Source organism: Calliphora vicina, chromosome 2 (genome assembly GCF_958450345.1).
Source record: "Calliphora vicina chromosome 2, idCalVici1.1, whole genome shotgun sequence".
Lineage (NCBI taxonomy): Eukaryota > Metazoa > Arthropoda > Insecta > Diptera > Calliphoridae > Calliphora > Calliphora vicina.
The window spans coordinates 49,690,069-49,713,972 of NC_088781.1; the positions used below are offsets into that span (position 1 = coordinate 49,690,069).

Consider the following 23,904-nt stretch of genomic DNA (forward strand, 5'->3'; position numbering starts at 1 on the left):
ACTGTTCGAAGTAGATTATGATGAAGATTTCAGTTTGAAAGAGTCGCCCCCAAAGGAGAGAGTGTGGAGTAAGGCGAAAATATTGACTTGAGAGCATTTATTGGGCTTTTATTTTTAGCAGGCGTTAATAAATCAAACGACAACGATACAAATGGATTGAGGAGTACGGAAGCAATTAGTTATTACCGTGCAGTACTGCCGAAATCTCGGTTCAAGGAAATTTTGCGTTTCATTTGGTTTGATAGTGAGCATACTCCTCGACTGGTTAACGATAAGGCTGCTCCAGTTTCTGCATTATGGGCTCTAATGAACAACAATCTTCGCCGGTACTACGAACCAGAAATAGCAGTTGACGAACAACTATTTGCATATCGACTGCAATCTTATGCCATAGTTTGGTTCGCATGTGATGCAAAGTCATTCTATCCTCTCAACAGCGAGATTTATATCGGAAAGAGCTTAAATGCAAGTCGTGTAACCAATGTAGGAGAGATTGTGCAAAAACTGGTCTACCTTTGGGAAAACACCGGAAGAACAATAATCTGTGACAATTTTTTCACATCATAAAATACTGATCGTCAAAACAAAACATTTGTGCCAAGTGAAATGAAAGCAGAACGCAAACGAACAAAATAGTCAAGAGTTTTTGATTTTCTCGGATCAAAGTTTGCGTTGGTGTTATACGTGCCAAACAAATTCGAAAGCAGGTGTATTACTTTCCAATATGCCTTTGACAAATGCTATTGTACCTGAGAAGAAAAATAAGCCACAATATAACCGCAAAACTTTGAGATGGTCTTTGGAAATTTTTTATAACATGCTAGATATATTTATTCGGAAAACAATGACCACATCCAAAAAATAAACGATGAAAATTCCTGTGAAGCATTGCAAAGCAGTTTTTCATAACAGCAATTACACAGCGCTCTATAAATCAAAGGGTATTAGGTCAAGCTTCAACACGGCCGGCTATTGAAATGGCACTCGATAGTTACCCTGTTTCTGACACCATGCACGCTGTTGTATGTCTATTTTGTGAAGCTGGAAAGCAATCCTCAGTACATAAAGATTAGTTTGTCGTTTAAAATAATTATTTGTAAATATTCTTTAAACCGCTACAACATTTGGGTCACCTCACCTAAGTAATTCACATCAACGAATTTGACACGCTGAAGTACTACTTTATGTTCATACAAAACGCTACTGATGTACTAAGAAAAAAAAACTGAGAACAAATTTATTTAAATTTGAACAAAATTGTGTTTTTGCTCATATGTATTTCTTTATTTTCCCTGCAAGACAATTTTCAGTTGTATATTATTTTGTTTTTTTCTGTTCAAATGTATTTTTGCTTTTTTATTTTTTGCTCTAGAATTTGTATCATAAAAAACAAGCTTAGCAACTTGTTAACTATTTTGGGCAAACGAAAACATATTAGCAAATTGCACAGTGGGGCAAAAAGTAAAATTAAACTGGATTTTCTAATGGCACATTTTTATACCCTTCATCTTCGTGAGATGGGTATATATAAATTTGTCATTCCGTTTGTAATATCTACATTTTTAATTTCCGACCCTATAAAGTATAAATATTCTGGATCCTTTTAGATAGCGGAGTCAATTAAGCCATGTCCGTCTGTCTGTCCGACTGTCTGTCCGACTGTCTGTCTGTTCAAATCAATTTTCTGAAGAACACAGATATCTTAGGTATCCAAATCTTCAATAATTCTGTCGGATATGCTTTTGATAAGTTTGCTATTTAAAATCAGCAAAATCGGTCCACATATGGCTGAGATATGAGGAAAAAACCAGGACAACCTCGATTTTTGAATTATTTTTGACCTATATCTGGATTACTAAGTCATTAGTATAGATAATATGGATATCAAATGATAGAAATTTCAAAGACCTTTGCAATGACCTTTTTAAGTCATACACCCAATACAGTATTCGGTTCTTAAAAGTAGTAAAGAATAATTAGTTTTTTACCGGTAGGCTAGTAGAAGTGTGCTAGTCTGTTAGGTTCCATTCCCACCAAATTCTCTGAACTGTATAACATTTTCTATTCTGGCGGTTCTACAACGATGAAAAGTATATGGAATTGGCATTTGAAATATCTTCTGGACTTTTGCTATTCTCCAAACCATTGTGCACAATTTCAAATAAATATATTTTTGGGAATATTTTTGTTTGGAAGAGTACATTTTGTCTGATTATATTTTTCTAATTTTTTTTTTTTTAGAAATTTGTTGTGTTGAGTTCTATTACATGTAATTTTGTTTCTTTGCAAGAAATTAATGAAATAAAATACTCACACTCATGCTAAATGTACTAAATAAGTTGAAAAAGTATGTATGTATGTATATTGGATGTGTTTGTGGGGCAAATAAATTTTCTAAAAATACAAATTATTACATTTTGTATTCATTCATGTAAAACGTAAAAGATTACACATTCTAATATAAACACACACATCTATTCATACCAAAATGAAAACCATTAAACAAACATGGAATACAAAGATACTGCCTTCGAAAACCGTGTGTGATGAAGATTATGAAATTCAAACCAATACAAGTGTTTTTTTTTGTTCGAAATCATTTACAAAAAAAAAACATATTTTTGAATTAACCTATTCAATGTACATATAAATGAATAAATGTAGACTCATAATTTGCATTATTTTTATATATTTAATCCTAAATGTAAATAACATTTAGGTACCAGTTAATATTTATTTGTTTTAGCATTAGCTAAATACATTTAATAAACAAATATTCATATCGTTAGCTTAATAAGCAAATGTGCTAAGTCCACTTTTTATGAAAACTGTGATTTTATTACATAACGTGCAATATCATTAGATATACATAAGTAAAACACTAAGATGTGGAAAGATCGCCTAGGTAAAACGAGATTAATAGCACCATATCTTAGTGTTAAAATATCACTACTTAGATCGCTTAGGAGCACCATAATAGAGTGAAAATTGTATATACGTAAGATTATCAGAGATTTGTAAATCAATTAAATTATCTTAAGGACATAAAGTTATTAGTGAAAAATACTGCCGAAAATGGACGACAATGTCACTAACAAAACTGAAGGGAAGTATAATTGATATCTAATTTAATGTAAATGATATTTAACTTACAATGTTTATTTTTATTTTTAAATTTTGTAAACATTCAGCCTTACTACAAAGGCCTATTATTTTAAATTTCGTACCCATGTATACCAAGTAGTCCGACTCTCTATTTTTCTCTCACATATACGGGTACGTTGTGAATTCAACACCCTCGTGAGAGAATTAAACACTTCAAAATACTAGAAATTTTAACATTGATTTTCCGACTAAATATATCTACACAATATTTGGTGAATTTTTTAAATAATAAATAAATAACAGGACACTTTTATTTCCGAAACACGCTAATTATGCTCACATGAAAAAATTTATTTTTTATTAATTTTTGACACAGAATTTTATTTATGGTAGAATTTCATTTATAGAACAGGGTTTGAATTTTTGGTATTTAAAATAGAACAAAATTTTTATAAATTAAAATTTATAAATTTTTATAGAAAAATTTAAAGGCACCAACACATGTACATTTTTGTTACTAACATATGTTTAGAGTTAGGTACTTTTTCACTAACACATGTTTAGAGTTAGGTACTGCTGTCAAAGAGTCGTACTACTTGGTATACTTTGTTTCATACAACAAAGCAAATTTCAAATATAAATAAAATGTTGTTTTGTTATTTTAAAATAAGCTTCTTTTTTTTTTGTTTTGTACTTTTATGTACATTTTGTTTTTTTTTTTAATTTTTGGAAATTTCCTATTTAATGTTTACATATCGCACTCGTTCAACAATACTGTATGAACTCAAAATTTTAAAATTTTCAGTAGGGGCCAAAAACTGTTTGTGATTACATTTTAAGAGAATTTGAAATTCCATTTGAAAATAAATCTATTTTTTGAGTTAATACCATTTTTCTGAATCTTCTCGATATTTTTTTGTATTATTTTATCAACAAAGCAGTATCAACTCAAAATACAACCAAATTTAATTTGATTATTTTTAACTTGAATAAAGGCTCAATTCAAAAGAATACATTTTTTTATGAAAATATACGATGTATTTCTATTTAAATTTTTGTATTAACTCATAATAATACCTTTTTGTTGATACAAGGTAGTCACTAGTTATCACGAAAATGGACTCAAATGTGGTTTTCGAGTTGAAAGAATACGTTGAAATTTTTATAGTAAATAGATATTGATGTTGTTAGTTGATTTCTTGCAAAAAGTGAATTTTTAAAAATTTTGAGTTAATACGGTATTGTTGAACGAATATTTCATTGAAAAATATTTTTAATTATTTGAATATATGAGTTGGAAAATATTTTGAAAAATTTTTTAAAACATTTCCTAGGGTACGAAAAAAACAAAAGTTCTATTTTAAAACAAGTAAGAAAGTATAGACGGCCAAGCCATATTTATGATGAATAATTTTATCATAATATGTTGTTCTCAGATTATGATAAGCCTTAAGCCGAGAGCACCATAATATGATAAGTCCTTCATCATATAAATGGTTATCACAAACATATATATGTTTACTGTAACCATATATATGGTTGAGACAATCATGTGAATCGTAAGTTAACCATATTATGGTTACCACAATCATGTAAATGGTTACTGTGACTATAATATAGTCAAAAAACTTGTAACAATATTGAAATGGTTACAGTAACCATGCCCAACTATATTTTTTCTCTGCGTGTATATGAAACTTATTTGTGTTGAATTTAATTTGAATACCAAAATTTTTAAGAAATCTATACTCGTTGAAGTGATTTTCGGAAGTGGGTCTTATATGGGAGCTACGACTAATTATGAACCGATCGTTACAAAATTTGGTGTAATGACTTTTATATATATACAACTAATTTGTGTTAAATTGTATTGGAATACAAACATTTTTAAGAGATTTATGCTGTTTATAGTGATTTTCGAAAGTGGGCCTTATATGGAAGCTATACCTAATTATGGACCGAGCATCACAAAATTTGGTGCTGCGAGTTAGGCTTATATAAAACTTATTTGTGCCGAATTTGGGATATCAATATAAATAAGATATTTATGAGAGCTTAATATTTTCAGATAGGGCAATCATATGGGGTCTATGAGAAATAATGGACCGATAACCAAATTCAATAGGCTCCGTCCTTGGGACAATAAGAAAGCTTGTACCAAATTTTGTCGAATTATCTTTGAAATTTGGACCTGTGCTTTGATTACAAGGTTTACATGGACGGACGGACATCGCTTAATCGAGTCAGAAAGTGATTCTGAGCAGAGTGGTATAATTTAAGCATGTTACAAACATCAGCACTAACCCAATATACCCTACCCACTATGGTGGTGTAGGGTATAATAAAGTCGACTTTAACAAAAATTAACTTAAAAATTTCTTTTATAGTTAGGCTGAATGATTTTATGAAATTACCAATTGTAATTTTGTTTTATCTTTAGGATTATTGAAAACATAAACATATTTTATACCTATTTAGTTTTTGGTTATCCTTTTTAAGGTATTACAGCTATTTTGAATATACAATTACATAAAATTAAATAGGCATTTTCATAAAGTATATTTAATGTTTCTATTAGGAATGTGTTACTCATATCAGGCAAAAAAAAAATATTATTTTCTAAGAAAAATTGCGTTCCTAAACGTAAACACATATGTAGAAGGTACCGTTGAGTTAATAATGTTTTTAAATCGTTTTTACATATTTGCTATAACAAAATGGAAATTTTGTTTGTTAAGATAAACTCATTGTTAGTGAAAAATTATGAGTAAGTTATTCTAAAAAAAGTGAAAAAAATGATTCTTCCTATATTTTTGAAAAAAAAATGACGCTAAAAAGCTGTTTTTTGCAAAAGATTTGAAGAAAATTTGTTAGGTGGGCTCTTAAGTATATTACTGCCATAGCTGTTGGCCAAAAACTGATTACACCTTTTTTTTGAAGGCCCTCAGATTTTCAAAATATTTCGAGGTCCATAAAAAATAATTGGTCACCAAAATCGCCAAACTGAGTGTAGGGTTTTAGTAGTCTTTGGTAGTAGAGTTGGATCTATACTGTCGTGACCGTGTCTTTTTTGCAATGTGAAATTTGTTCTTATTTTATTGGGGTTTTCCCTGTAATGAAGCATCCAACAATTAAACCAACGATATTTCTTTTATTGTTTGTATATCTAAAAATGCTAGTTTTTTCCAAATTGTTAGTTTTTATTTTGAAACATTTGTACAGTATAAATTCACTCAAAATATTGGCCATTCTTAGCTATGAATTTTTTCCATCTTTTTGGCAAGATATGGACTCTGCACTAAATTAACTGCTAATATTTTAAGGTCAAGAACGAACCAAGCCAATTTCGTATACTCTGTTCCAAAGTGAAGCGTATCCCAGAGAGAGCGTTCTGCATTCAATGAAAAAAATAGTAGTTGGACGGGCCAAGTTCTGGACTTTAAGGCTAGTGAGACAAACCATCCAAGGCACATATTTTTAAATAGTTTTTATCAAACGAATCAGTTGGATTCGGAACAGGTTCCCTGTGATGGTCTGGCCATTAATATGGTATATTTTTGGCTTTGGTGTAAATTTGGCTGGTTGGTTGCGCTTCACAAATGATCTATTACGCTTCGGGTTATCGTAATAGATACATTTTTCATCGCAATTAATGATTTAATGCAAAACTTTCGCATAATAATATTGCACTTTTTATGCTCCTGATTAATCATAATAAGCATAAAATAATGAAGCTTTTTAAGTTGTTTCTGCTTTAGGAGGGATCCAAGCCTCACTGATATCCAGGTTTCTGAACACTAGAGAAAAGAGTTTCGTCATAAGAACCACATTTGTTGAATTTGTCCCTCAGTACGAATGATAAACTCTACTTGTACTAAGGCCTTTAAAACAATTTTCCATAGAAGTACCTACATACATACATATAACTTGATTAAAGCAAAATAATTATTTTCTTTAAATTCTATAGAAATCTTTCTTTTTCTTAAATCAAAATGCAAAAACCAACTTTACTTATTATTGTCTGCTTTTATCTCAACTTGGAATTAAAATGAGTAAAGACAACAAAACAGAAACTGTCCTTATATTGGTTTCTGTGGTTTTTGTTAATTTAAAATAAATAAGTAATTAAGTTTTGCAATATTGATTCAATATAATTGTTATAAAAAACTTCTGCAGCAACAATATCTTTATATGTAAACAATTTTTTTAAAATATATTCTTAATGCTACATAAAACCACAACCACAGAATGGAATTTAACAAAAAAAATAAATTAAAAACATTTTAATACTTATTACAACTCATTAGTTTCATTTTATAGTGTGACATGTAAAACTCGATTATTTAGTTTTGTGTCTTTTTTTTTGTCTCTAGAAATGTAATTGAACAAAATTTTAATTTATTTAAAAAACCTTATATAAGGTTGGTTATTTATTTAGAAACTTTCGTAATCTTTCATATAAAGGCCTACATTTGAAAACAATCGTTGTTTACTTTCACACTTATGCTTTAAATACTACCAACCATAATCTGTCAAAATTAAAATACAAACGTTTACATGAAGACAAAGATCGCGGTAACAACACTGCGACCTACTTAAGCTAATTTATGTCATAGTAGGTGAGAATGGACAGATCTTGTACTGTCAACATGTTGCTGTTGTTTTCATTGTAATTAAGTAGCTGACTTCAGGGCGATGATTGCGACGATTGTAGTTATGTAGCTGTGTAGCTGTGTAGCCTTCTGTAGTCTATGTGTTTAAAGCTTACGCACGCACTTTTTTTCTCTGCTGTTTTTGTATTTGCTTCGTTAGAGTATTTAAGTATTTTGTTTTAATTTTGTTGTTGCTAGTGCTTGTTGTGCCGTTACATAGATTAATACACATAGACCAGAAGCTCTCTGTCAAAGACCTAACTCAGTTATCAAAAAAATCTAAGTAGTGAGAATATTTTAGGAAACAAAAACTCTCGAATATGTGATTATTTTGAATAATTTATTTTTTGGAGTTATTTTCCAGTATCCCCTCTATGTGTATTTCTCTATGACACAGTTGCATGTATATGTACTTTTACAGTTCTCTTGCTAGAGCGACCTTCATCAAAGCAAGTAAATATTGTGTTGTACAAACAGTAATGAAGCAAAGATATGTAGTATATTTGTAAATTTAAAAAAAAAATATGATGCAAAATATTAATTAAAAAAAAGAGGAAAAGCTTTTGCAATGCACTCTTAAGCACGCAGAAACCCGAATATAAAATAATAATTTTTTAATTTATTTTTTCGCTGGCAATTTATAAATAAACTACATAGTATGTTTTCAAGTGAAAGTACTTTCTGGTGTTGAAAAGGTGTAAGAAGACAAATAGTTACTAAGTAGTTATAAGTTCAAAAGCGTGCTGTTAACCTAGTGAGGGGAAAAAAATTTCCATAGAACTGGGTCATATTTGTTTACAATTTAATACCTGTGCGGTAGATGTAAGAATTTTACGCACCTTTACATATTGCAATAAATATCAGCATTGTAAATATTAGCATTAATTTAAACGAACTTAAATGCGTTGCTCCCTGTGGCTATAAATTGTTTATTTAACTTGTGTAAATCCCTTGCAACATTTTGCATTTAATGAATTGGTTTTCTTTGTTAATCTTAACTAAAAAAAAATATGTTTTTTCTAGTTAAAAGTATATAGCAACTTTCGTATGGCTAATATTTAAATATGAGCAATTAAATATCAATCATACGTATACGAAAAAATGCAGCTGCTATATATAATATTTTAAAAGCCTTTATTTAACCGAATTTTTTTTTTGACATTCATGCATACAACTGATGTCAATGTACTATGTTCGAAAATTCGAAATCAAATTCGAAAATTCGAACTTATGTTCGAAAATTCTTTAAAGTTGTTAAAATAATCTATAGGTCACACACAAACTTGAAGACAATTCAAATTTTATGTTCGAAATTTCAAAATTAAGTTCGAAAATTCGAACTTGTTTCAGAAAATAGTTTAAAGCTCTTGAAATAATCTTGAAATCTGAGGATTCTTATAAAAAAAATAATTTTAGTTTAATTAGAGAGTAATTTTTACAATTCCAATTTCGAACTTAAAAATTTTAAAGTATTTTTAAATATTTCATGATGTTATAGGAAACAAAACAAATAGAAGAATTTTGCTATGACGATAATCTTCTAGAAACAAAAATTAAAAAAAAAAATTCTCAAACAATTTAAACCTGTAATATCCTTGAAATTTTTCCATACGTCCCAGTGGGTTCCGCCGTTAAGAAATGCCAGATTTATTTCCAAAAAATTTTTATTCTGCCCCAATGTGGACCTGAGGAATTAAGCCCTCGAATTAATTCGTAACGAATTCTTGAGTTAAATTCATTTCTTAAAATTTAATGGAGAATTTATTCATTCCAACCTTGTTGTTTACCACAGTGAAAATATATACAGCGAAAGTTAATATTAAAAAAAACTATTTTAAACAAGCAAGAAAGTATGGTCGGTCAAGTCCGACCATATAATAACCTACACTAAGTAAAAGAGCAAAAACATTTTTCTTTCAAAATTTCAATAATTTATATTTTTGAGTGATTTTCGGAAGTGGGCCTTATATGGGAGCTATGACCAATTATGGACCGATCACCATGAAATTAGGTGGTGTGATTTATGTCTACATGAAAGTTAACTATGTTGAATCTTGTGAGTATACCAACATTTTTAAGCGATTTATGCACGTTAAAGTGATTTTCGGAAGCGGGTCTATATGGGAGCTATGACTAATTATGAACCGATCATAACAAAATTTGGTGACAAGAATTTTGAACATATAAAACTTATTTGGAGCGGAACTTGTGGAAATACATATATAAATTAAACATTTTTGACCGATAAAGTCTAATTTCGAAAGGACATTTGTATGGGGGCTAGGTGAAATAATGCACCGTTACCAGCCAGTTTTAATAGCCTTGGTCTATGGACCGAAAAAATAATTTGTACCAAATTTTATCGAAATATCTTCAAAATTGTACTCTGCGCACAAGGTTTACATGGACAGCCAGCCAGCCAACCAGACGGACGGACATCGTTTAATCGACTCAGAAAGTGATTCTAAGTCGATCGGCATACTTTAAGGTGGGTGTTAGACTAATATTTTTGGGCGTTACAAACATCTGCACAAACGCATAATACAAAAAACAAAGGACAGAAAATTACATTTCCTGTGAGTTGGTCTTTTGTATTTATTAGGTGTATGAATTCAAAATTTCATTTATTCTCAGTTTTATTTTTCTTCGAAAATGTCGAATTTTATATCAACAAAAAAAAATTTAAGCTGAAGCACACCGATTGCTAACATAGAAAAAACTATTTCTTAAACCGTTTCAATTCAAATATTTGTCACATATTGAACTGGTTTCAATTATTTCATAATTAAGTCAAGTATTCATTTCCTCAAAAACAAAATTTCTTGATATTTTCTATTGAATTTGATTATTTAGTCAATTGAATATACAATTTTCGTTATTGGTTCAATTTCAAATACAAAAATTATTGAATAGATAATTTTCGTAATTGAAAACACATTTTTGTTATTTTTTGTGTTTCAATTACGAAAATTATCTATTCAATAATTTTTGTATTTGAAATTCAACCAATAACGAAAATTGTATATTCAATTGTCAAAATAATCAAATTCAATAGAAAATATCAAGAAATTTTGTTTTTGAGCAAATGAATACTTGATTTAATTATGAAATAATTGAAACCAGTTCAATATGGGATAAATGTTTGAATTGAAATATAATTTTTTCTGTGCACTGAAGTTTATGGTGAATGTGATTCATTAGTCAACGAGCGAGAGATGATTTGTGAGGCTCAGAGGTGGTGATTTTGACACGGAAGATAAAAAATTGGACCATGAATTGGTGGCATTACTCCATGAGGATGGTTGGCAAACTCAACTAGAGTTTCTAAATTATTGGAAGCTAATCAAGCAGTAATTTTAGAACATTTTCGAGTAGCAGGATCGAATGGAAGACGAGAGATTCTGCATATCTGAAATACTGCTTGAACGCTATAACAAAAAAAAATTTTCACTCCGAAGCATAACTTGCGATAAAAAATCAATCCATTACGATAACCCGAATTTTGAGAGATCGTACGTATAGTCTGGTAAACCAGCCGAATCGACAACAAAAAGGGTCCTATCTAATAAAAGCTGATAAAATCTAGCCAGACCATGACATGAAACCTGTACCGAACGTACAGTTTGAAGCCAGCATTTGCCGGAAATGCTCAGAATATACGGCCAGACATGAAACTGTAATAATTTATCATGACCACATTATTCAAAACCTATTTAGAATGAAGTGGTTGGGAAGTTTTCAATTGCTCCTTTCGACTACTATTTGTTTCGATCGATGAAGAACGATCTATCTGGGATATGCTTCACTTTGGAAGAGAGTATCCTATATTGGCTTGATTCGTTCGTGGCCTCAAAAGTCAGTTGTTCTTTTGGCTCGGAATCCATTTGTTGCCAAAAAGATAAGAAAAGATCATAGGTAACAATGGTCAATACTTTGAATACATTTTTAAGTCACATACCCAATAAAATAATTGAAAAAAACTTTTACTTTGCTGATTCTTTAGGATATTTAAATGTTCTAGAACATCAATCAACAACAGTTTTTTGTTATAATGAACAAATTTCCTTAGATTTTAGTGGGTGGATACTTATGTCTTTCGTAGAAACAGCAGACAAAAACAGAGTTTTTAAATTTGTTATAAATAAAAAATGTTAATATTAATTTCACTTACTTTTGCAACAAAATAAGCAAGAAAATACGCCCTCTTCTTAACTCTTCTTAACTTAAAACTGCAATAAAATAAACAGCCATAAAAATGTTATATTTATTTAAATAAAATTTATCTTGAGCAGCCTTTTAAGTGTAAATATTTATTTTTACAACATCGTTTTTTATTAGATTTTTGGCAAATTTGTTGTTAATATATTTGCTGTTTTAAAAGCAGTTACAAAAAAAGACAGAAAATGAAAATGTAAACAATACTTACCCAAATAGGTACTATTTGTTAAAACCCAAAAGATTTTTAATGGATCCACCATAACTACAACGACACCTGCCGCTACAAAACAAGCCGCAAAAACGACGACAATAAAATCCGCGTTAAAAACAACGTGAAGGCAGTACAGCAACAATAACAACAGCAGCAGCAGCAATTGTAAGAACGTTAAAAGTAATAATGAGAAAAATTTTAATGGTGCTTGATGTTGCTGTTGTTGTTGGTGGTGATGATTTGGTTGCTGTTGTTGCTGCTGTTGTTTTGGTTGGTTTTTTACTACTTCTAATGAATGCTGCTGGTATTGCTTTTGTTTAAAGTCTTTCAAAATAATAATAATGATGATGATGGTGATGTAAAAGATGATGATGACGGCAAAGACGATGAGCAAGTCTTTGTTTAGGATGTGGCTGGATTGGTTAAAGATGTGCAGAAAAAAGAACAAGCTGAAGCTAAACAGCAGGTTGAAGGAGTTTAAATGAAAAATAATAAACACAACAATACACCGCAACACACAGTTTAAACAATGAAAGCCAAAATAACAATAACCAAGATGAGACAAAAATGATGTTGCTGCCACAAATACTGCTGCTGCCAATAATGCTGCCGATGCTGTTATTTTAGTTGTTTTTGATAAAGTTAATGTTGATGATAGTGTTCTTGTAGTGGCAATAATTCTTGCTGTTGTTAGTGCTGGAGTAGAGAATTTTAAAAAACCAACAGCAGACAGAGCGTTAGCAATAACGATAATTGTTGTTGTGGCTGGTATAAAAATAATCAAGCAAAAAATTATCTTGATATTGTGATGGTGGCTGTTGTAGTTGATTTTATTGTTTGCTGCTTTGTACTTGTTGTTGTTATTGTTGCTGATTGTTAGTCAACAACTGTTGTTGAGGAAAATATATAAACGAATTGCAGCAGTTGCTTTTAGTTTGGCTGATAGTCGTCACAAACACATAAATTACTTTTAAATTAAGAAATATTAATTTTAAAATAGTTTTATTAATAATCGTTGAAACACTTGAAATTTTCTGCAGCTTGTTGTAGTTAAATTTAAGGTCATATGCTTGCTGCTGCTGTAGGTTTTGTAATTTATAAATTGTTTTAATTGTTGCATGGCAACTATTTTCACTTGTTGATTTATTTAGCGTTTTAAATACATTTTCAGTTTTATTACGTTTCATTGCCAAGGAATGTTTGGTTTTAATTTTCCTTATTTTTTTGTATTAAATTCAATTATGTTTGTTTTATTGGAATTTTCTGTTTTAATTTCTGTCATTTTATTATTTATTCTGCACTTCATTAGTTTACTCATTTTGAAACTATAATTTTTTGTATTTAGAATATTTATTTTGTTATTTAAAATATTTGTTGTTAATTATATAAATGTTATTTTAAAGTACATTAAAGACCATCTTTAAAAGTATGCAAAATATTTTTTTATTAATTTAGCTATAAATATTTATGTTTGTTGTTTTACATTACAACTTTGTAAATTATCAAGAGTTTTAAATAAAAAATAGCAATTTTAAATAGATTTTAAAATGTCTATCTCATCATTTATGATAATTTAATATTATTAAGTATGTTTGTAAAGGCAGTTTTAAATATCTCCCTTACAAACCGGGTTAAAGGTAAACTCCAGTTTTAGCTGGGCGTATACTTAATATTTAATTATTTCAACACTCATACAGCATGAGAACCTATACTTTATTTGTTAATTATTTCCTCAAATAGACAATAACTTTAACAACAATTTGTAAGGATTTAAATTTCAATTATAAACATGCCTTTATGTTCCATAACACTTCTACGCAACAATGACATATACTTAATGATATTGAAGGCTTTTCGAAGAATTTATTTTTGATATATAACTTTAAACTCTTACACAATTTATAAAATTAAATTAATTTGTTAAACAAACTAACCAAAACATTTAAACTTATTATTCTATTGATATAACACATGTTTGAGTCTTTGGCATATACTGTATGTTAAAGTTAGTACATATATGGTAAGATACCAGAATTCTTTAATATTTAAAATATCCTTATCCATTCATAGTCATGAAGATCTATTATCAGCCACATGTCAAAAATACATCATTTTATTTAACCCATTAATGCCTGACCCCCGAATCCGTTGTCCGATTTTGATTAAATTTTATACAGACATTACTTATGACATTTATATTGCCGTGAATATTTTTAATTTTTTTTATGTGCCATACCTGAGCCTGCAGGGTATGGGTATTTTTCTACCCACTTCGACATATATGGGTTCTAAAATGTATGTTTTTTTTTAAATTAGCTATTTAGAAAAAGGAAGCCCTTAATGCATTTTTTTCGATGTTTTGATGATTACGTTGTAGATTTGACAATACCTAGCTACAGGCGCGAATCCAGAGGGTAATTCCTATTACCCCCCAAAAATTTAAAATTTTTCATATAGGAAAGGAAACAAAAAAAGAAAAATGTGGAACAAATTTTAAATTCCAAAACTAACAAAATAACAAAAAACAACACTAACATTCAAACAACAAAAACACCTGGTTGACTCTAACTTGTATGTATTGGATCATTCGTCAAGAATATACTTTTTGTAATGCAAATTGGAGAAAGTTGTTACTTAAACAATCGCAGGTATTGCATGGCGGAGGCAGTCGTCACTTTACTGGTCCTAAGAAATCTAGAGATGGGGACATTTGATACTTGTTTTTTTGTATTGTACTTCAGAATGCAGTTATTTAACCTGTCATAGTAAATCGATTGCAGAGTAAATTTTCCATTTGCAATCGACAAAATATAGCTACTGTCTCCAAAGAGTCAATCGACTTCCTCCTAGGACAAGCCTACTAATTCTGTGGCTATTTGTAACCTGAAAGTAGATTAGATTGCTAGTTTCGGAATGCCACCACGAACTGTGGGGTCTAAAAACCCCTACAAACACATAAATACTATTTTTATCAACATAAGTTAATTGTGGTAATCACCATCAGTATAAAAGAACAGGTTTTTCATCATTATTTCCTGTTCGAAAAAATTTAGTTAGGTTGTCAACCTTTCACCATATAAATATTTTATATAGTCATGTATTCTCATAGCTTTAAATGTTTTTATTATGATTTTCTAAAAAAAACTAAATTTTTTCTTGAAAAATTAAATTCATATTTTATATTTTTTAGAACCCACATATGCCGAAGTGGGTATTTTTATGCCCAATCCACAATAATGTACTTGTAGCATAGAAGAGTGGGTCTAATCACTTGGTTATTTTGTTTACTGATAGAGGAGATCTAAGACTACTAGACACAAGGAGGACATGGGGGACGTCCACTAGCCCCGTTTTCTAGAGCCGTTTATCTTCGAATTTTGTGATTTTGTAAAATTGCTCAACTTTGGCCCACTAGTTCCCCACCAAGGAATGACCTACTATTACCGAAAAAAATATTTTAAGTAGATCGATTCTTACTTTATCTATTCCAAAAAAAATTCGGCTTTAATGGGTTAAAACAAATTAAAAAATTTTAAAAACACATGCATTCATTTCTTAGTATTACTTTAATGGAGGTTAATGGAGAGATGATAGAAGGAGCAGTGTTTGTGAACATTTCATTTGAAGTGACAGGAAAGACTTGAGCAGGAAGCTTGTTCTACATACGGAATGTAGGGCTAAATAACGAATTTTCCCTGCAATGTGTCGACAACGAATTGATGAGCCCTTGCCGAAGAACGTGTGATGCGTAAAAAACTAGGGTTTTCGGGAACAAGTTTCCTAATTTCAACAGAGCACTTACCATTGTAGTTTCGGTAAAACAGTGCAGCACATCTCACATTGCGACGATATTAAAGTGAGTCAATAGAGCTGAATACCCTACTGTCACCGATAAGCACTTTCTCCCTCTCCTGTACGCGGAAGAGTAACTGCAAAATAGAGTTCTAAGCACTGGCCCACACACATGAGAGTTGTAATTTCGGATCGGATATAAGTGGTGTAAATAAAAAGGTGATCAGATGGAGTGAAGTATTTCCTACACCATTTTAGAGCTTGAAAAGTGTTTTTGTCGAGCGAACATCGCACTGAATACTATGCCCAAAACATCAAGAGCTCTGATTCCTTAATATTTACAGCACCCATAAAAACAGGGAGCAACATGATCTGATGTACGTTTTTGTGTTAACATACAGCATTAAGTTTAGCGTGCATTAAAATGGACTCTATTCACTCAAGCCTATTCAGAGATTGTCACAATATCATGGTTAAGCGTATCATTCATGTTTTGTTTCATTACCCCAATCTCCGACAGGATTGGTCTATAATTGATTGAATATATATGTTAAATGATGCTGTCATCTGCAAAAGAGTAGACAGGCTTAGAAGTTTCACATTGAAAGTCGTTGAACAAGATAAGGAGAAAGGACGGAGTCTTGCGGTACCCCTGAATTGATCTTGCACTCATTTGATGAGATTCCATCTATAACAACTTGTATAGTACGATCTCTGAGAAAGCTCGATATAAATCAAGAGAAGTTATAACCGACACCAAAAGAAATAAGTTTGCCAAATCACCATGAACGAATATAGCGCTTAATAACATGTGCTGTTTTATAGAAATGGGTGTTCTGTTCTGTTCTCACTCTAATTCTCATCGAAACATCATACTCATCGATGCGACCGATGTGAAAACCAACGACATTTGTCTTCAACAGAACGATAATGCGAGTCACACAGCTCTTTCTACATTGAACATTCCGCCCCAGCGACTTGACGGCATGGTCATCTCAAGTAAAGGTGATGTGACCTGGATACAGAGATCGTGAAATTTGACTCTGTTAAACTTTTTCATAAGTCACAGGTTTAAGCGAATATGCCACACAGCTGCTTTCGAATCCAACATAACCCATGCCATCGGTCAAATTCCCCCTGATTTGAGATAACTTTATTCGAGCAAGAATATAACATCGACAAGTGTTATCCACCATAAAGGAAAAACCTATGCGGACAAGAAATTGTTTGCTGAGTGAACAAATTGATGGCTCCTCAAGACGGGGGTAACGACTTTCTTCGAACAAGAATATGCTGCTGGAGACATAACAGAAAACAGATTATCAGCAGTATTAGTACTGATGAAGGAGTACTTTAAGTTCTTGTACGAGTTCTGTTGTGGAAATTCTTCTCAGGGGAAAATTAAAAAAATCCTTATATTTCTCTTTGGGGAACTAAAAAAAAATGTTAGTAGACACTACATTTTGATTCGTCTCAACTTATTTTTTGGAAACTTCAACTTTACCCAGTCATAACATTGTAACGCAATAAGGTTTAATAGCACAACTTTTCAAAACATAGTGATCACAGTGTCGTTAAGGCAACAGTATAAAAATAATTCATTCAAATTTGCTTATTTAGAAATTATTTGCTAGAATAAGTTAGTTTATTAATGTGAAAATACATGAGGACTTAACCATATACAACACATTATTTAATGTTTTTGTACTTTAAGTTAGCAAAGTATAGGATTTCAGGTAAAAGCAATAGCTTACATCATAATCATCATACACAGCATTATCAATAAATATAAAATTAAACAAAATTCTATTATATTATTTTATATTACCTTTCCCCCCATACATATTTAAGGTAAGCAAGTATATTTAGAAAATAAAATATTTTATTTTTAAGATCTCTTTTGTGTACATTGTACATAGTAGTAGTAGTAGTAGTATCTGTGTGATGTGGGTATCTATGTAGCTATTTGTTATTTGATAGTATTGTGTATTTTATTAAAAAGGAAAAATTTAATTAAATTATATACTTCTAATATTGCATATCATGAGGTTGAACTGGTATCAGTGTTTGTTGTTTAATTTCATTTATTACCAGGCGTATCAAATTTCCAATAGTAATTAAATGTTATCAGCAAATGTATGTATGTTTATGCTTTTATGTAAGTTCTAGTATCATATACATACATATATAATTTAAAGTGAAAAGTATTTTCATATGTACATTAGGGTGGCTCCATTTGTATGCAATAAAAGTTGTAATGTTTATAAATAAAATGATGGTTTATAATGAACCCCATTATATATTAATGAGCACTCTTATTTCCAAAAAATTTCGATTCTGCCCCACTGTGCTATGCTCCAGTTGCTTTCGGTACAGGTCCCATCTAACCAGATTTCAGCAGCCAAAAATTGATAGGACCCTTTTGGTCCCACCAAATACAGAGCATTTCCTTAGCGCCATGGCTATTTGGCTTTGATGTCGATTCAGCTGTTTAGCCGAGGTCCAGGTTAGTTCGGGTTATCGTATTGGATCCATTTTTAATCGCAAGTAATGATTTGGTGCAAAAATTACTTTCTTTTATAGCGTTCAAGCAGCATTTCGGACATGAAGTATCGTCTTTCAAAGTTTGTTGGCTTCAATTTGTATGATACACCATTTACACCTGCTGCTCGCAAACGTTTTCAAATTGCCTCCAATTCTTTCTCTTCAACATTTTTTGGCTGACCTGGAGAAACATTGATTGTTAAATGACGAAAAACAAATTTAGACGTTGGGAGAAAATATTAAAATTGCTAAATAAGTACCTTCCTAATACACATATACAAAGAAATTCATTAAATTTTAAATTTTGTAATTGATAAGACAATGTTTTGTTTCGAATTTTAAAGATAATAGAAAAATTTAATTAAATTCTGTTGGTGCTAAAACAAGAGACCACTTGTACTAAAGTTATACCGTCACTGTCAATCAGGTTCACTTGCTGTCTTAGATGTTAAATTTTCTACATAATTTACTGTAAAAATTTTCAGTAATCAAACCTTTTTTAAATATTGTTAATTTTTGCTTAAGACAAAGAGAATTTTAATTTCTATTCTATCAAAAATGTCCAACTTTCTTGATATTTCTTGGAGCTAGGTTTAGAACATTGCCACACTTTTAATAAAACGCAAGTAACAAAGTCAGCTGACAAAGTCAGTATTTTCAATTGGTAGAAAGCATTTTCTCACCATATTTTTATTTTTAATACCGACAAATCCCATACATTTTAATTAAAAACTCATACCCAACAAACCGTTTTGCATTTTGTGAACAGCCCAGCAGTTTTAAGCAAGTAGTCAATGTATCCCTTACAGACAGTAATTGTAACCTACACCACCATAGTGTGGAGGGTATTATGCGTTTGTACAGATGTTTGTAACGCCCAAAAATATTAATCCAACTCCCACCTAAAAGTATACAGATAGCCTTGTAATCACTTTCTGAGTCGATCAAACGATGTCCATCCGTCCGTCTGGCTGGCTGATTGTCTGTCCATGTAAACCTTGTGCGCAAAGTACAGGTCGGAATTTTGAAGATATTTCGATAAAATTTGGTACATATTATTTTTCGGCCCAAGGACCAAGCCTATTGAAACTGGCTGAAATCGGTCCATTATTTCACCTAGCCCCCATACAAATGTCCTACCGAAATTGGACTTTATCGGTTATAAATATTTAATTTATATAGGTATCTTCACAAATTTCGATACAAATATGTTTTATATATATATAAAACATATTTGTATCGAAATATAAGATATTTTTAGTCCCTTAGTGGGATGCGAGTGGGATATCTATCAAAATAAATATTTTGTAACAATTTTTTAATTTTTTTTTGCAAAATCGAAATTTTTTTCCAATATGGGACTTTTTTTTAAAAATTTTTTTTTGCTCAAAAGAAAGCTTAGGTCTTTTCCTTTAAGACCTATTTTGTCACTTAGGAAGATGTGAGTAGGATATCTATTAAAATAAAAATGTTGTAACTCAAGACATTCAATTATTGACTTTTTTTGCAAATTCGAATTTTTTTTCAAAATGGGCCCTTTTTTAAAAATTTTTTTTTAGTCAAAAGAAAGCTTAGGTCCATTCCTTTAAGATATTTTAGGTCCCTTAGTGGGATACGAGTGGGATATCTATCAAAATAAATATTTAGTAACTCAAGATATACAATTTTTGATTTTTTGGCAAAATCAAAAACTTTTTTGACTTTTTTTTAAAATGGGCCCTTTTTGTAATTTTTTTTTTTGCTATAAAGAAAGCTTAGGCCTATTCCTTTAAGATGGTTTTGATCGCTTAGTGGGATGCGAGTGGGATATATATCAAAATAAATGTTTTGTAACTCAAGACATACAATTTTTGTGTTAAAACATTTATTTTGATAGATATCCCACTCGCATCCCACTAAGGGACTAAAAATATCTTAAAGGAATGGACCTAGGCTTTCTTTTGAGCAAAAAAAAAAATTAAAAAAGGGCCCATATTGGAAAAAAATTTTGATTTTGCAAAAAAAAATTAAAAAATTGTATGTCTTGCGTTACAAAATATTTATTTTGATAGATATCCCACTCGCATCCCACTAAGGGACTAAAAATATCTTAAAGGAATGGACCTAAGCTTTCTTCTCACTACAAAAAAAAATTTAAAAAAAGGGCCCATTTGGAAAAAAAATCGTATTTGCAAAAAAAAAAGTCAAAAATTGTAAGTCTTGAGTTAAAAAATATTTATTTTGATAGATATCCCACTCGCATCCCACTAAGCGACCAAAAGGGTCTTCAAGGATAATATCTAAGCTTTTGTTTGACCTAAAAAAAAAGATTAAAAAAGGGTCCATTTTGAAAAAAAAAAGTCAACAAAGTTTTTGATTTTGCAAAAAAAGTCAAAAATTTTATGTTTTGAGTTACAAAATATTTATTTTGATAGATATCCCACTCGCATCCCACTAAGCGACCAAGTAGGTGTTCAAGGCAAATATCTAAACTTTATTTTAAGAAAAAAAAAAAAAAAAAAAAAAAGGACGCATTTTAAAAAAAAGTCAAAAAAGTTTTTGATTTCGGAAAAAAAATATTAAAAATTTTTTATTTTTTTTTTTAAATATTTTTTTTCGAATGATCGAAGAAATAGCTATCTATACTATTTGGGACACATTTTGCTAAGAACAATAGGTAATAAGTTACATGGATAAGAAAAAACCCCTGTTTGACCAAATTGTCAAAATTTTACCCCCTATAACTCAGAGAGTTCTCGACCGGTGTTGTTGAAAAATTGTGTCTGAGTTACTATCCAATAGAGCTAACCTTGGTGCAAATTTCATCCCGATCGGAAGACATCGATTTCAAAAGTTGGTTCACTTGACATGAAATGCCCCATATACGAAATTCATGTCACCAAATTTTGTTATGATCGGTCCATAATTAGTCATAGCTCCCATATAGACCCTCTTCCGAAAATCACTTAAACGTGCATAAATCTCTTAAAAATGTTGGTATAGACACAAAATTCAACATAAATAACTTTCATGTAAACGTAAATCACACGACCTAATTTCATGGTGATCGGTCCATAATTGGTCATAGCTCCCATATAAGGCCCACTTCCGAAAATCAGTCACGAATATAATTTATTGATATTTTAAAAGAAAAATATGTTTGCACCTTTTCTTAGTGTAGGGTATTATATGGTCGGGCTTGACCGACCATACTTTCTTACTTGTTTTCACTAATGTCTGATCACTTGACTGACTGAAATTTATATAGTTTGGGTCATTTGACACGTATATCAAATGAGAGAAGTCAGTTGGTTGCTTTGTAATCTACGGTGAAGACAATTGTCACTTAAGTGTCTCTAAGTAATCTAGACTGCAGACACTCGGTTATAGGACCGAATCGGGAAACACTAGCTATTTCCGTACTCTATGAACTCATTTCTACATGAGAACCCCTGGTCATTTTTTTCATTCACCTTTGTTTCACTATGTAATTTCATTTTCTGATTACATGTTTTGTAATAAAGAAATTGGTTTTATTTGGTTTTTCTTTCAACCTCAGTTAAGGCATTGATGGTTAATATCTTAATATTTATTTGTTTACATTGTGTCCTTTTTTTGTACTATTGTTTTCTTGTGTTGAATTTTCAAAGGAGTATACCTCAAACGAAACAAACAAATGAAAAATAAACCAATTCATTTGTATTATTATGTTTGTTTTTTGGTCTTTGTCTAGAGGTCTCACAAAATCATCATCATTAGCATTTCGATATTCGGTATGATGTCCTGCTACTTCCATTAAAATATTTGTACTTGTATGAGTATTTGTTGGAAAACAGAGAAAAGGATATTTTTGTTTATTTGTATGCTTGTTTTATTTGTTTGTATTGTTATTGTTTTGTACCTTTTTTCATTCAAATTTATTTGTCGTTTGTTTGCATGACTGCTGGGTATATTTGTTTTAGGTCTTTTTTTACGGCATGCAATCCAATTCAGCCATAACATTTAAATAGAAGAAATTTATTTATCAAAAAATAGAAAAAAAATATGATGAGGAACATTTGTAAAAGTTTATGAGTTTTAAACAAAAAAGGGAAAGTTTAAATTGTTCTTTATTTTTAAATTGTTCATAGCTATTTTTTTTACTTTGAAGCACCTTGATTTTTTGTGAGTTTTCTTTAATTGTTTTGCCTGAACACATGTCGACTTTTTGTTAAAATTCAGTTTTATTTGTAGTTAAAGGTTTTCTTGGTATGTTACGTAATTTATTCTTTTTCTAAACTCTAAGTTTTTTTATTCAAAAACTTTTTTATGTTTTAAGCATGTTGTTTTAACTTTCCTTTATTTTGTATTAAATAAAAGATCTATTTAAGTAGAACTGTTTAGAATATGTAAAAAGTTGCTAACTTATTGCTTATACTAATGCTGAATGAAATTTTTCATTAAAATTATCTAAAGACGTAAATAATATGTTTCCATAAATTTCTGAGATAGTAACGAAAAGTCTGAGTTATTATAATAAACCAAAACACTCTAATTTCAAAATTTAAAAGAAAGAAACAAGAATTATTGTCTAAAAGTATTTGGTTTTATTTATTTAAAATAATCTTCAGCAAAAAGTAACACACAGAGAGAATTTTTAAAAAATCTTCAAATTAGATATTTCGACAAAATATATATCTCCAGGTTGGTGCTCATAAAATAAATTGATATTGATTGAACACAACTAGAAAAGAAGATGAATAGAAATAGAACTAGAACCTGAACAAGAATCTAAAGTAGAACCTAAAATATAATATGAACAAAAAATGAACTAGAATTATAGAATTATAATCTGAACTAGAATCCTGAACTAGAACTATACCTGAAGTAGAATCTGAAGTAGAACTAGAACCTGAACAAGAACTTTACCTAGATACTGAACTAGAATTATAACCGGAACTAGAACTAAAACCAAAACTAGCACCAGAACTAGATCCGGAAATAGAACCAAAACTAGAACCAGAACTAGTACCTGAACTAGAATCTGAACTAGTACCTGAACTAGAACCTGGACTAGAACTAAACCTGAACTATAACCTGGACTAGAACCTGAACAAGGACATGAACTAGAACCTGTACTAGAACCTGAACTAGAACCTGAACTAGAATCTGAACTAGAACTTGAATTACAACCTAAACTAGAACCTGAACTAGAACCTGGACTAGAACTAAACCTAAACTATAACCTGGACTAGAATCTGAACTAGAACCTGAACTAGAACCTGAACTAGAACCTGAACTAGAACTTGAACTAGAACCTGAACCAGAACTAGTACCTGAACTAGAATCTGAACTAGTACCTGGACTAGAACTAAACCTGAACTATAACCTGGACTAGAACCTGAACAAGGACCTGAACTAGAA

General features: G+C 30.4%; 1 protein-coding gene across 2 annotated transcripts in view; it reads right to left on the reverse strand.

Annotated features, from left to right (window-relative positions):
- The window catches only part of CadN2 (Cadherin-N2), a 408,037-nt gene that overhangs the window by 149,232 nt on the left and 234,901 nt on the right, over nucleotides 1–23,904 (reverse strand). The window contains exon 1 of one of the 2 annotated variants that reach the window (XM_065501891.1): nucleotides 12,184–12,279. The exons of the other annotated variant lie outside the window; for it this stretch is intronic. Within the exon in view, the coding sequence (XP_065357963.1) occupies nucleotides 12,184–12,235 (52 nt within the window). The 5' untranslated portion in view covers nucleotides 12,236–12,279. Of the gene's footprint in view, nucleotides 1–12,183; nucleotides 12,280–23,904 lie in introns of those variants that run through there. 2 annotated transcript variants of the gene reach the window in all.